The 15,319-nt window shown below is 52.7% G+C and overlaps 1 protein-coding gene across 2 annotated transcripts in view; it reads right to left on the reverse strand.

Moving 5' to 3' along the window:
• The window catches only part of CPNE5 (copine V), a 105,491-nt gene that overhangs the window by 26,690 nt on the left and 63,482 nt on the right, over positions 1-15,319 (reverse strand). For both annotated transcript variants that reach the window (XM_011986601.1, XM_011986600.1), the window contains 2 exons: positions 11,314-11,417; positions 7,472-7,576 (listed from right to left, as the gene is read on the reverse strand). In XM_011986601.1, coding sequence (XP_011841991.1) covers positions 7,472-7,576; positions 11,314-11,417 — 209 coding nt within the window. The remainder of the gene's footprint in view (positions 1-7,471; positions 7,577-11,313; positions 11,418-15,319) is intronic.

Below are 15,319 nucleotides of genomic sequence, written 5' to 3' on the forward strand. Positions count from 1 at the left end.
CCTCTGACCACCAACATCAGGTGACTAGATAGGTGATGGCCACATGCTCAGAGGCTGGAGGAGGACCCCAGTCGTGGTGACAGTCCTGGATATCCACAAAATCACTGGGGAAACTTTTAATCCCAGGCCAGATGGCCTGATTTAATTGGTGTGGATGGGACTCAGGCCCGGGTAGTTTTGAAAAGTTCTGTGATGGATTCTAGCCTGCAGCCAGAGCCACTGACCTTCTCTAGAAGACTGCACTGGTTTTCAAACTTGGTTGCACTTTGGAATCCCCCCAAGATTCCACATTGAAATCCCCCAAGATGACACATTGGTGTCAGCTTTAGAAATACTGACACCAATGTCTTACCTGAGAGATCAATTGGTCTGGAGTACAACCTGGGCATCAATTGGTCATGATCAATTGGTCTGGAGTACAACCTGGGCATGGGAATTGTTAAAAGTTCCCCAGGGGATTTGAACTTGCAACCCAGGTTGAGAGCACTGAGTGTGAGATTCCTGTGCAAACTCGGCCTGGCCTCCATTAAGGCTCCAGGGATGGCTGCAGCCTGGAGGTCAGATTAGCTCAAAGGCTGCAACTCCAGCCTTGGGAGAGAAGGAGGTGAGAGAAATAGTGCCCAGAGACAGGGGAAGGCCATGGGGAGAAGGCAAATAAGGCTTTCACTACTCTATTCACAGTTTTTTGTTTTTTGTTTTTTTTTTTTTGAGACAGAGTCTCACTCAGTCACCCAAGCTGGGGTGCAGTGGTACAATCTCAGCTCACTGCAACCTCTGCCTCCTGGGTTCAAGTAATTCTCCTGCCTCAGCCTCCTGAGTAGCTGGGATTACAGGCACATGCCATCACATCCAGCTAATTTGTATATTTTTAGTAGAGATGGGGTTTCACCATGGTGGCCAGGTTGGTCTCAAACTCCTGACCTCAAGTGATCCGCCCACCTTGGCCTCCCAAAATGCTGGGATTACAGGCGTGAACCAGCGTGCCCAGCCATATTCACAGTTCTGTGGCCGTTCACCCTGGCTGGGCTGCCTGAAGTCATTGCAGATGCTACTTGTCACCTGCTGGACTTGGCTCCCAAACCCTTAGCACAGGGCCAACAAAAGCTGCAGTCTGGCTGACCGTGACTTCTGGGGCCAGCACCCAAAATAACAGGCTTGTTGGGTGTGGGAAAATGAAATGAGCTTCTGTAGACCACCCAATGAACACCTTATCTGGCATAAAAAGGCTTAGAACTGAGGCCTAACCTAGGAGGTGGCAAGGTGGGCAGAAAAGACCTTCGGCTCCGGGGTGAGCAGCCCTGGCTGGCAGTCCCAGCTCTTCCAAGTACTAGGTCTATTGCCCTGAGCCACTGGCTTAACCCTCAGACACTCCCCTCCTTTCCAAATCGAGAAAAGTCACACCCACTTTGGAGCTGCTGTGCAAGTGAAGTATCTCCACATACAGTCAACACTGGACACATGTTGCTCTATTCCTGTCTACAACACTCCATCCCTTTATCCAAGCTCCTGTCTCCCAAACAATTCCCATGCTTCTTGAAAATATCAGCTCCATGAGACCAGGGATTTTTGTTTGTTTGTTTACTGCTGTATCTTCAGCTTCTAGAACCGTGCCTAGCCTATATCAGGTGCTGTATACATATTTGTTGGTTGACTGAGAGCTCCTAACAACTTTATGAAATGGGCTGTGAAGGTAATAATACCTTCATTCTACAAAATCACAAAAGGAGGCCAAGAGTATGTGGCTTTCCCTGAGTCACACAGCTGGTCAGTGGTGATGCCAGGAGTCAGTGACCTGGGCCTCTGGACACCTACGGCCGCAATGACAGAGCCAGATATGTGTGAGCCTGGTCAAGTCAGCAGGGATGAGAGACACCAGCCAAAACGCCAGGCTGCCCCCCACTGCACACCAACCAGCTCTCTCTCTAGTTCCCTCCCAGCCGAGCGGTAAGGTCTGCCTCCTAATGAGCCTCTGCCTGGCAGGGGGAAGGTTTCCCTGCAGGCTTACAAGTCCCGAGAGCTGACAGGCCCTCAGGGGTTTTGCCTTAAATGGACCTGAGTCAGTCTAACACTCAACTCTTCAGGAAGAGGAGCATCAGGGCCTCGCCTGGGGCAGGCAGTGAGACTGGCAACCATCTCGGCCCCCAGCTTGCACCGTGCAACACTGGGCAGTGCTGCCGTGACTGTGCCTCCCGTCTGAGCCTCAGCTTCTGCGTGTGAAAACCGAGAATGATAAGACACCCTTCATCGAGGCCATCAGTGGAGGTGCCTGATAGGGTGCCTGGCCCTCCTGGAAGCTCATCTGTGGCCGGATGCAAAAGAGAAGCAAGTCATACGTCAAGGGTGCCAGGCAGAAGTGCGAAGCTGTGGTGACTCCTTTCCTCTCTCCAGGTGAGGACTCCACACACTTAACACCCTTTTAAAATCTACTCATTCAGCATCAAGGTGTGAGCAACCTGACCCAGACAACTGTGGTTTCACAGGGACAAATCCTCAAGTCACAGAACGATTAAGAGAGTAGGGCAAATTCCAGGAAGGCAGGGGAAGTGCTTTTTGTCATCACCCCACTTTACCCCACTGGAAGGCTGGATTGTCTCTGACCCTGATGCCACTTCCTGTGACTTCAGCTCTGCTCAGCTGGGTCACTCAGGTTTGGCCTTGTGTGGACTGGACACATGGCAAAGGCAGGGAGACTCTAGGCCAGAGGGCCAGGCCAGAGGGCCAGGCCAGAGGCAATTTCAACAGAAAGGAAATGCAGCTTCTCCTTACTCTGGCAAGTTATATAATATCTTCTCTATTTCCCTTGTAAAATGGGCACAGCACTAGTACGTGGCTCCTAGGGTTATTGTAAAATTTAAATTTGCAAAATAAGATAATGCATTTAAACCAATTAGAATACAACTTGGTCCATGTCCTAAGTCCTCAGTAACTGTAATCATATTACCTGGCTTCTGCACCCATCATTCCAAGAACACTGCCCTTTCTCATCAGGCCCGGTTCTCATCCTCCTGTACCTCTTCTCACAATAGGAAGGGATGCTCCCTGACCGTGCCGCCCTCCTCTTAGTTTCCTGCTATCCCTCTGACCATCTCCTCTTCTTTCTTGCTCCTGGCCTCTGGTACCCCCCCCAGTGTCTCCCAGGGCACCAGATCTCTGGCCACCCCCCTCCTGGGAACCCCCAGACTGTTGTCCCCTCCTGCTTTAGCTGTGCCTGGTCCACAGCTGCCTCCTCTCAATGTGGCTGAAACCATGTTTACCTCTCTTTCCCCAACCTCTCAACAGCAGCAGCTTGTGTTCAAACAACAAACATAATCTTTATAACTTATGACGGATAATTTTTTAAAAAATGGGTTGCAGATAGGCTGTGAAAAGAACTGCATAACACAAATCTGTGTGTGTGAGAATCTGGCTCCCGATCACACTGCCCATTTCTGTTGGTGGTGCCGCCTTTTCCTGCCCTCAAACGCTGAACCATTATCCCTTCCCCTCTTTCACTCCCTTACCCAGGCAGGTATCAAGGCCTTTTGGGTCTTCTTCTTTCTTGTTGCTGTTCCCCTCTCCTCTCCCCTCTGAATTATTTGGTATTAAAGCCAGAAGGACGTTAATGCTTTCAGGACTAAAACCAATCCAAGCAGCTTCCCTACCTCTAATCAGAAAGCAGAACTGCCCCTAACCCCTGAGCAAGGTGCTCATTAGTAAGCCTCCCCCAGATGTACCCTGGTCACAGCTCTGTCATGCCATGTCTTGGCTATTTGGCAACAGAGCATAGGGATTAACAACACAGAACCTAGAGCCAGCCTGCCAGGGTCCAAATCCTGGTTCTACCATCATCTGGCAGCAAGACACTGGGTAAGTTACTTAATCTCTCAGGGCCTGTCTGTCTCCTTACCTGTAAAATGTGGATAGCACCAGCACCTCTTTCCAACGAGCTAATTGTTGGGAGGATTAAATTAGTTCCTATACATAGCACTTAGAGCAGGGCCTGGCCCATGGTTAAGTGCTATAGGAGTCTTCGCTATTATTATGACCTGTCTGTCTCCCCACTGGCCTGGGAGCAACCTAAGAGCGAGGCTTGGGTCCAATAGCTCAATAGGCCCCCACAGCACCCAACACAGTGCCTGGGGCCTGACTGGCTTGGAAGACATGGTTGTTGGGTTAAATCAACTATGGTTCTATGAGGCTCCCAGAGGTGCCTTGGAAGGAGGGGACGGTGGCCTCATTTTCCTGCACAGGGCCCTCCCCTGCCCACCCTGGAGGGCCTTCCGATGCTGGCACCTCCTGAGTGGCTGTTGGGTGCGTGGGTTACAGGGTTACACTAGGGCTGGGGGGTGGGGGGACAGGCCTGATCGCTCTCAGAGCCAGAGTGACATGCCTGGCCTCCTTGATTAACACTACTGTCTGTCACGTCATGGCAGATCTGTTTCTGGACATGGGGGAGAGCCATCCTGTAGGGAGGTGGGGCTAGGTTCTGACTCAGAGCGGGAGGTGGGAGCCTGCCCCTCCCACCAAATAAATACCCACCTCCTCCAATGGCCCAGTGGTGAAGCCAGGCCTCTGAGCTTCACCAGAAGCTGCCCCCTTCACTGTCCCTGACAAAGCTGGCTTCTGCAACCCTGGGAGCTCCTCCCTAGAGACACAGGGTTGTGGGGGGTCAGTTGGGCCCCCAGCAACCTCAGGGCAGTTGTGCCAGGGATCCCCAATTCCTTCTGCCCTGTGAGACTTTAACTGGCCCACTCTCCCATCCCCCTACCTTGAATTTCCTCTCACTTTGTTTCCATCTCCCTTTATTCCCATGCCCCTGTCCCCAGGATCCCCCTCCCCTGACTTTCCAGCCTTTCCTGGGCCTTCTTTAGAACTCACTGCTCCAACCAGCCTGTCCTCCCATCCCCTCACTCACTCTAGAAGCCCCAGGAGCCAGCTAGACGTGTAACAGAGGCTTGTTTGACTGCAGCGCTAAGACAGTCTTTGTTCCCAGTCTTATTTTGTGCACTTATTTATCTGTCTAAAATACATGTGCACATCTGTGCTCCCTGTGGTCAGACCACAGGCTCCTTAAAGATGGGAATGCGACTCCGTTCGCTTAAATGCCGCACAGCTAGAGGCGCCACGCTGGGACACAGGAGGCACTCAATGACCACCTGTGGAACAGATTGTGGCATTTCTGTCCCAGCCAAGAGGCAGGGAAAAGAGCAAGCTCATGTCTCAAACTGGCAGCCTGGGGGTTTCTTCAGAGGGAAACAGGGGTGCCTAGAGGCCATTCATCTGCCCATCATCCCCTTAACACGCCTTGTCAGGCTCCCAGCTGCCCCCAGGTACCTGTGCTTTTGTTTGCTTGTTTGTTCTCTTTTTTTGTTTTTAAGGTTTTCTTTCTTTCTTTCTTTCTTTTTTTTCTGGAGACATCAGGCTGGAGCGTGGTGGTGCAATCATAGCTCACTGAAGCCTTGAACTCCTGGGCTCAAATGATCCTTTCACCTCAGCCACCTGAGTAGCTGGGTCCACAGATGTGCGCCACGACGCCCAGATAATTTTTTGTAATGTTTTAATTTTTTTAAGTTTAGTTTTAAATTAAAAAAATTTTTTTTTTGTAGAGATGGGTGTCTTGCTATGTTACCCAGGCTTGTCTTGAACTCCTGGATTCAAGCCCATCTCAGCCTCCCAGAGTGTTGGGATTACAGGTGTGAGCCACCACACCTGACCTGAGGTGTCTGTTTCGACACCCTAGTGTTCCTGTCGGAGTGACCTGAAGAGGCCCAGCTTTCTTGGCTGTCCAGAGAGCCCTGCCCTTGAGCCCCCTACCAGCTCACCCACCTGAGCTGCGGCAATCACCAGGAGACGGGCATGGGTTCTCGTGACTCAACAGAAACCAACACAGTCTCACAGCTCCCATTTTGGGTGGCCCCACTGTCTCCGGGCACTTGCTACAACGTATAATTACATGTTTCCTTATGTGATTATTGGATTAACGTCTGCCTCCCCTACTGGCACGTAAACTCCACGAGGTTGGGTGAAGGGTAGAGACTGCACATTTGTTCCCTGCTGATTTCCCAGCATCTAGCACAGTGCCTGGTACATGACAGGGGTTCCCTAAACATCTGTGGATGAGACGCTAAATTTGGTGTTTTAGGCACACCAGAGCCTCGTTGTGTAGGTTGTGTCGTGTGAGCGTCAATGCAGTCCTGTATAGTAGACAGACATTTAAATACCCATTTTACAGATACGGAAGCTCAGGCTCAGACAGGTCAAGGATTGCCCAAGTTGACGGCGCTTTTTGGTCACAGAGTCAGGATTAGCAACCAGGTATATGGTATCCACACTCCACAATCTACGCTTAAATGGTGATGAAGATGATAGCCAACATGTAATAAGAGTAGGCATATGTTAAAACAAAAAATCTAGCCTGGGCAACATGGCGAAACTCCATCTCCACCAAAAACACAAAAAATTAGCTGGGCGTGGTGGTGCATGGTTGTGGTACCAGCTACTCGGGAGACTGAGGCAGGAGGATTGCTTAAGCCCAGGAGGCGGAGGCTGCAGTGAGCTGAAATTGTGCCACTGCACTCCAGCCTGGGTGAAAGAGTGAGATCCCATCTCAATTAAAAAACAAAAAAAATCTGCCAGGCATGGTGGCTCACACCTGTAATCCCAGCACTTTGGGAGGCAGAGACGGGTGCACTGTTTGAGCTCAGGAGTTTGAGATCAGCTTGGACAACATGGTGAAACTAGTCTGTACTGGAAAAAAAAATTGCTGGGCTTGGTGGTAGGTGCCTGTAGTCCCAACTATATTCAGGAGGCGGAGATGAGAGGATCGCTTGAGCCTAGGAGGTCCAGGCTGCAGTGCGCTGTGATGGCGCCACTGCCACTGCACTGCAGCCTGGGTGACTGAGCGAGACCCTGTCCGAAAAACAGAAAGAAATCCCAGGAGCTCTTTGCATTCCGCCCCTACCCCATTTGTTTACGGCAATTAGGCTGGCAGGATGTATCCCTGGGATCTTGACTCCCCAGTCTGTTGGCCAGGAGTTGGGACCAGCTGCCTCTGCCTGCATCAACACCCTGCTTCCCTGCTGCCATCTGCTCCTCCACTGGGAACAATGAAAAGACAAGCTGCTGAGCTCCAGGCCTGGGCACCCGGGGCACCCATCTGGGTTTCCCTGGAATCATTGGCACTTCCCATCCCCCTAGCCTTGGGAGTTTCCCACCAGTGGGGATGCCAGACAGAGGGGAAAGAGGTGGGGCGGGTGGGGAGAGGAGGATCTGTGAGGCTGTGAAGAGGCAGACATTGCCGGGTGCAGCAGGGGAAGAGTGGAGAGGCTCACCAAGCCCCAGCCTGTGCAGGGCATGCCCCACTGCACAGCTCCAGAAGGCCTGGTTCCTGCTGACGGGACTGACCATGTTGATACGAACGCGGCCTCCCTCACTTGTGCTTGGGGCGGGCCCAGAGCAGAAGGGAAAAAGCAGGGACATTTTCTCATCTCACCGATCATAGTCGCCGTTGCAGAGGGCTCTCACGGGAATGGAGAAAGTTTGCCAGACTGGATTTAGGGTGTTCTTCATGACCTCCGTTTTGTGGCAAATGGTGAACCTGGTGAGGAAGAAGAGAGGGAAGGCTGTCAGGCCCAAACCAAGGGAGGTGAATGCAGGTCAACAGAGCAGTCAACTGGTTCACATCTCTGGTTCCCAGACGACGGAAATGATGGCTTCAAAAGGTGATGAGCTGCCCGTCACCAACAGCAGCCAAGCTGATACTAGTTGGCCATCTGCTGCTGATGCTGCAGAAAGGGTTCCTGTACCAGGTAAGGACCTGGAGGTGGGGACAAATCCCAGGGTGTCACGAGCCCTGGGTTCTAGCCCCTACTCTGGGGCCACCTCACTGTGTGACCTTGAGCAAGCTCTCCCCTCTCTGGGCCTCCAGCTCCTCACCTGTAAACCCAGGTAGTTACCTTCTATCAAAGATTCTCCATCTGCAATCCACAGAAGGATGAGCAGATGAATTTTAGGGGTCTGTGAATCCCGGAAACACTGGGAGAAATTAGGTGTATGAGTTGTTTGTGCCTGCTGCTCCCCTGGCCTGGAATATTCTCTCCCCCATTTCCATCTTTATGACTCACTCCTCACTACCTTCAAACACCATCTCCACGAAACCTTCCCTGACTACCATATCTAAAATTGACAGCTGCCTGGTCTCCTGCCTGTCACATCCCCTAGACTCCTCCCAGACTTTTTTTTTTCTATTTCATTTGTCACCATTTGACATTTTGATATAGTCTATTTTTTCCTTATTTATTCTGCTCATGATCCGTCACTAAAATGTAAGCTCCATAAGAGCAAGGATTTTTGTCTTTTTTGATCACCGGCACATCCCTAGTGCCTAGAACAGTGCCTGGCACTTCGTAGGTATTCAATAATTCTTTACAAATGAATCAATGCATTTCTAGGGGCGAGTTTCCATAGCTTTCACTGGTATGTCAGTCCAATGAAATTAAAGCCCCTGACTTAGATGAGCTCTAAGACCCTTTCTGCTTTTCCCGTCTGAATCCATGAACCCGCTTTGCAAACTAAAAGTACAGAATTGACTTATCCCAGATGGGCCCTAATCTGGTGTCCCTGCCCACGCCCCACGCCACGCTTGGCTGGCCCCATCCTGGAAGCCAGCCCTGCCACATGGATGGGCAGCCACTGCCAGGGCTGAACCAGGGGCAGGGGCGTCTCTCTGAGATCTCCCACCACCAGCCCCAGCTACATCCCTGGTTGGAAAGGTCAGCTGAATAAGTGCCTGGGCTCCGCCCATACCCACACAGCCGGTGTCATTTCTTCTCTGGCAATTTTCAAGTCAAAATGTCATTCTGTCACCATGGCTTAGCATTTCTCTTCTCTGCTCCTTCTCGCCCACCCACTGGAGTGTGGAGATGCATGTGGGAGACCTCCCCACACACCCCAGAGCTGGTGGCGAGGATGGGAATGGAGATGGGAGCAGGAGGGGCCACAGCTGCCCAGGGCTGGGGCAGGCAGGTGAGGCAGGAAGAGGAGCCTGGGGCAGTGGGGGGAGGAGAGCTGGAGGGACAACAAGGAGTAGGGAATGGGTGGTCCTGGAGGGAGAGAGGATGATACTGTGCAGAAGCCCTGCTGGGCTCCAAATACTACCCCCCCGACCATCACACAGACCCCTGTGGGCCCTCTGGAGCCTCCCACCTCTGGAACCACTGACTTCTCCCTTTCCCTCCTCTCACTTGAGAGCCAAGCTTGACCAGGTGTTCTAAGTGCAGCTCCAGGGGCACAGCAGGTGCCCCCTTGCCTTCTCCCTCCTCCTGTGGCTAGTGTGACACTTCCCTCTCCTGGCTCCCTCACTGACCTTCTTCCTAACTGGGGGTGTCTCTGCAGGCCTTCCAGTCTTCTCCCCGCAGACCCTCAGTGACCACTCTGTTCTCACCAGCGTAGCCATTGCCTTTTCACAGGGGCCGGATACTGGCCCACCTCTAGGCGGGCCTCCGGATCAGTTTCTTCAGTGCCCCACGGGATCCCCGTGAGGGATCAGTGTCTCCTTGCCCCCGGAATGCTCCAGTTCACACTTGGAATGAAACTTGCCCCAAATAAACTCCCACGACCTCCCCAGTCTGATCCACCAGCTCCCCGGCTGCTCTGCAAGCACTCTGGGTTCCCTTGGCTCCACTGCCAGGGAGAGAGCTCTGACTTTGGTCCCCATCCAAGTCCGGCCGACTGAGGTCCCCTCATTGTCCTTTTGCCCCCTTCTTCCCCTCCCCACTTCCTTCCCCTGCATTTCCACGGCACAGATCCAGGGTGGGAGCTGGTAGCACCTCCCACCTGTTCACCGTGTCAGTCACAAGGCTCTCCCTTTCCCCGCACCCTCCCCACCCATCCTACACATCACTCGGCTAGAGCAATCTTTCCCAAACACCCCTTGCAGTGCACCCCTCTCCTGCCCCCAAATCCCTCTCCTCCTCCCAGCTGGCCTCAGCCAGACAAGCCCAGCTTGACCCTGGCTCTGCCTCTCTGGAGGGGACCTGTGTGGATGCCCAGAACAATATGCAGGCCTTTTCCTCCCCCAATCAAGTCAAGTCAAAGTCAACAGAATTATTTAAAGAAATCCTTCTGGGAGTCCTTTAGTGAGACAAAGAATCCTTTTGTCATGCAAATGATCATACCTAATTTCCCTTGTTTTGTACGTTCAGGAAAACTGATTTTTAAATCAGTTTTCCCTTGAACTGAAATACACCTCCTCCTCGCCACTCCCCTGCCCCCCCACCACACACACACACACACACACACACACACACACACACAATTTCAAGGGGAATTGGGGGGAAGGTCTTTCTGCCCTCCGGGCACACTTGCTTTGCCCAAACGTTTCTCCCTTCTCTAACCCTTTATTCTTCCCTGCTCCCCCCACCCCCAAGGCGGGGACCCATTTTCTTCCTCTCCTTCAAAACCCGCTTCCAAGTTTCCCTTCTCCAGCAGCGCTTCTCTAATTAACCTCCCTGGCCCCATCGCTTCCTCATTCTGCAGAATCCAGCCTGTAAGTGGCCACAGCCTGCCAGAATTGTGGTGCTTAAAGAGACCGTGGCGACCACGTAATCCAACTGGATGAGAAAACAGGCCCAGAGAGGGGTCTTCACTTGCCTAGGGTCACACAACAGGCTGCTGGGGAGGACCTAGGTCCCCAGACCTTCCACCCAGAATCTGTCTCCCGGCATATATTGCTGACCTACATTTGCCAACATGTTGTGTACGCTTCCATCTTATTGTGGGTGGCTTCTAGATTAGGGAGAAGAGAGGAGGAAACAGGGGCTTCAAAGTCTGGAGTTTCAAATGAAGCCTGTGTGGGGCCAGGCAGGGGAAAGGGTCCAGACTGGCCCTGTTGTGTGGGCAGTAGTGGGGGGCCAGGCTGGGGGCTGCTCAGAGGGCTGTGGGGACAGGGGGCTGGGCTTGGAGATAGGAGCTGATTTGTGTAGAATGAAGGAGCTATCAGAGGTTTCCCATGAGGGACTGGCCCCTATTCCTGCCTTAGCCCTGTTTTTGCCTAGTCCCCCCACCCTCCAAATACCTAGCCCCCACCACTCAGTACTACGCTGAGACCTACAGAATGGCACCGCCAGCTTAGAGGCTGCCCCGACCTCCCACTGACCACACCTAGGTGCCCAGGGCACTACCCTGGGGTCCTGGACTTCCACCTGGAGCCCTTGCCCTCTCTAGAGCAGGAGATGAGCCCAAGCCACCCTGCCCGGTAAGTCACCGCCACCCGTCCATCCTTGACTCCAGAAGGGACAAGAAGGCACAGTGCACAAGTGCCATCAGAAAACTCACGTTCCATCCTCATTGCTTCTGTAGAATACCAAGAAGGGGTCAGATTTCCCAAAGAAATCTTTCTTGTCCAGCTTGTTGGCACAGAACTGCATGGTGGCGACATCCTGGTGGGAGGGAGGGAGAACAGGGTGTGAGGCAGGAGAAGGTGGAAGCACAGCTCCCGGACCCTGGCAAGCACGAGGAGTCCAGGCACCAGCCCTGGTTGGAATGCACTGACTAAGTGCCAGGCCCTTATTCCATCCTCAGACAGCCCCCCAGCAGGCCTAGCAGACCACTTGGGTGGGGAAGCATGTGGAGTCCACAGCTGCCTCAGTTTGAATCCTAGCTCTGCCACGTTCTCTGTGTGAACTAGGGCAAGGTAGGTGACCTCTTGGAGCCTCAGTTTCCCCTCTGAAACATGGGGCTGATGATAGCACACATCTTGCGGGGTTGTCATGAGGACTAAATGAGATCAAGGGTGTGACGTACTTGGCAGAGTGAGGCACGTGGCAACCCCTTGATAGATGTGAACACACATGGTTTCATGACACTTTCACTGAGTGGCTTGGAAAGGTGACAGAGCAAACCCAAGGCCAGTCTGAGCTTGATCTGCAAGCCCCAAAGCCCTCTCTCTGGCCACATTGCCTCACCGCCTCACACCCATATGTGGTTCCTGGAGGAAGTTCGAGTTTCAGCATCACTTTCACACCCACCAGCTCATAGGAGGCTCACCCAGTGCTCTCAGGTAGATACAGTGGGGTCTGTGGCCCCGTTTCACAGCTAAGAAGCCAAAGGCTCAGAGCAGGGAGGGGCTTCCCCAAGTTCACCAAGCAGAGCCCACCGGCTGAGTCCCCAGCCCTGCCCCCTGCCCCAGCTGACCCAACACGCACAGAAGGTGTCCGGGCTCTGGTGCGGATCTCCGGACCCCTCAGCCCCTCAGCTTGCTGGGGCCAATGGGGCATTGGGAAGAGATGTCCCCGTCGTCCCCTTCACCCCTCCCATGTGGCCTCTGCAATTTGAAAACTCTGCATCCTGACAAATCGGCTTCGAACCGGCTAAGCTCAGGGCTCTGGTGTCCAGATGCCAGGACTTGCCCTGCTCTTGGGGTCACTCTGTTCCCTCACACATCCCCCTTCCTCTTAATGAGGGGGAACATCTTGAGAAGGCTGACCAATAGCCCAGTGAGGACCAAAACAGTGGCAGAGAAGAAGACGTAGCTCCCATGAGGTCAAAGTTCTCAGTGACAAGACTGAGCGGTGGCTACGATGGTTAGGAATATGGCTGCTGGAGCCAGGCTGCCTGCTTCAGTCCCAGTCCCATCCCTCCTTAGCTGCATGACTTAAGGCAAGTTATTCACCCTCTCTGTGCTCAGTTTCCCTATCTGTAAAATGGGGGTAATGGCAGTGCCTTTCTCATAGGCTCATGAGGATAAAATGAGTTCCTAGGAGTACAGCGCTGTGTGCGTGTGAGCTATTATTATTTGAACGCCTGTTCCCCCACCCAGTCACAGTGTGTGTGGCCTCTGTCCCTGCCCCACTCCCACCTCCAACACCTCACATGCCTTCCCTCAGGGACATCTGATGACAACAAACACAGCCTCCCTTCATTCATTCACTCACTCACTCATTCAACATTTATTAGATGCCGTCTGTGTAGGACAGTCACTGAGCTCAGCACTTTATACCCCTTATCATATTTAGTCCTCAAAATAATCCTTTGTTACTTTTCACAAATGAGGAAGCTGGAGGTTGGAGAAGTTAGGTGACTTGCCCGAGATCACCAGCTGGTAACTGGTAAAGCAGAAAATTTACACATAAATAAACTAATTTCAAAGCCATGCCTCTTCCAGTATGCCACTGCCCCGCTGAGAGAGAACAAATTACATTCCACCACTTCTCTGCTTTCTTTAGAATCCGCTGATTTCTTCAGACGCTGGACTTGTGTGGGCAGGGAGGGGCTGCATTCCCGTTACCCTGGGATGGGGAAGAGGCTGTAAGGACGGGTGGTGCTGGAGACAGAATGACCTGCCCAAGGAGATGCCCCGGTAATGATGGCTTGTATTATGTCTCTCATCATCGCCCACCAGACAGGGAGAAGGAAGCTGGATTGGGGCTTCCAAGGCCCTAGAAGCTCCAAGAATCCCTGAGCCTCCAGAGAAATCTAGGACCTCAGGCCTGGAATAAAAGAACAGCTGCCTTACTGAGCACTTAACTAGATGCTAGGACCTGTGTTAAGCCTTCGTACTTTGTACAACCATACAAAATAACTCTTGTTTCCCTATTTTACAGATGAAGAAACTGAGGTTTTTAGAGGTTAAATCATATACCCAAAGTCCTAGAGTGCGTAACTCAGACAGTCAGATTTCAGAGTTTTCACTCTTATCCCTCCAGAAAAATCTCTAGGCTTCTAAAGCAGCAGGGCAGGCACACCCTCCTCAGGAGAAAATTCGAATCCCGTCCCATGCTGGATGGAAGGAGCACTTTAAATGCCCCCCTAGAGAGCCCCATCTATGGCCTGGGAAAGGAACGTGGCCCAGGACTTGATGGGCGACTCGCTGGCTATATAAATTGGGGGGCCTGGTGCAAAGGGAAAATGAGGGGCCCTCCAAAAACAATCAGGAGATTCAAGATAGTGACAGCAAAGCAAGAAACCAAGCACAGGTCCCCGTGTGACTACAAAGGCCACGCGCCTGTGAAGCTGGCCCTGTCTCCTTCCCACAGAGGTGACCCGCAGTGGCATCAGAAAAGCACCAAGAGGCCCAGATTCTGCCCAGGAGAGCAGCGGCGATGGCCCCAGCAAGGAACTCAGAGCTCAGAGCTCCAGTCCTGGCTCTGCATAGCCTTGAGCAGGTCACCCGAGCTCTCGGAGCCTCAGCCTCTTCGTCTGTGGAGTGTGGAATGGGATGACCACCACGATCCTTTTAAGCTGAGCAGTTGATGCCACATGGGGAACATTGAAATAGCCATCTCTTGTGGGGAGCACTGACACTCAGGGGACAGTGAGGAAAGCCAGGATCCCCCCCAGCCTTCCCAGCCCCGGTCAGGGTTTGTGACCTCGCACGAATCTGGAGGTCGCCTGAGTGACAATCTTACCTGAATAAACACAGGCAAACCACCCAGGACCTGTTCAGCCTGCACTGGCTGACTATAAAATGCATACACTTGAAACAACCAAAACAGAGGCCACAAAACCCAGAGGCAACAGCACTTAGTTTTGCTTCCTAGGAACCCCTTAGTCCCTGTGAGATCACGAATGGGGGAGAAATATTAGAAAAGAATAAAAGAACTTGACAGGCCGTAAGTTCCAGGGACATTCAGTGCTCCACTGGGAGGGCTGCTGTCTTAGCCTAGCACCCGATGGTGAAAAACAGCACAAAGGGCGAGGGGTGCGGTGGCTCATGCCTGTAATCCCAGCACTTTGGGAGGCCGAGGCGGATGGATCACTTGAGCTCAGGAGTTTGAGACCAGCCTGGCCGATATGACAAAACCCTGTCTCTACTAAAAATACAAAAATTAGCCAGGCATGGTGGCTCATGCCTGTAGTCCCAGCTACTCGGGAGGCTGAGGCAGGAGAATCGCTAGAACCTGGGAGGTGGAGGTTGCAGTGAGCCGAGATCGCGCGACTACACTCCAGCCTGGGCAACAAGAGGGAGACTGTCTCAAATAATAAAATAAACACACACACACACACAAAACAGCACAAACGAGCCAACGGCCACCTGGTTGGAATCCTAGCTCTGCCATCTAAGAATAGCGCCCCCTTGTAAGCCTGTGGAGAAGGCGAAAAGAGATGGCCTGTGTCACAACCTGGTCCACAGTGCCTCACACAGAGCAGGAGGTAACACTTGCAGAGTGCCACCTCATACTGGGGTGAACCGTATGAAACTGCCCATAATCAGCTGTTGTTTGCCTATGAAAATGGCAATATCTGGCCGGGCGCGGTGGCTCAAGCCTGTAATCCCAGCACTTTGGGAGGCCGAGACGGGTGGATCACGAGGTCAGGAGATCGAGACCTGGCGATCTGGTGA

Source organism: Mandrillus leucophaeus, unplaced genomic scaffold (genome assembly GCF_000951045.1).
Source record: "Mandrillus leucophaeus isolate KB7577 unplaced genomic scaffold, Mleu.le_1.0 Scaffold3, whole genome shotgun sequence".
NCBI classification, from domain to species: domain Eukaryota; kingdom Metazoa; phylum Chordata; class Mammalia; order Primates; family Cercopithecidae; genus Mandrillus; species Mandrillus leucophaeus.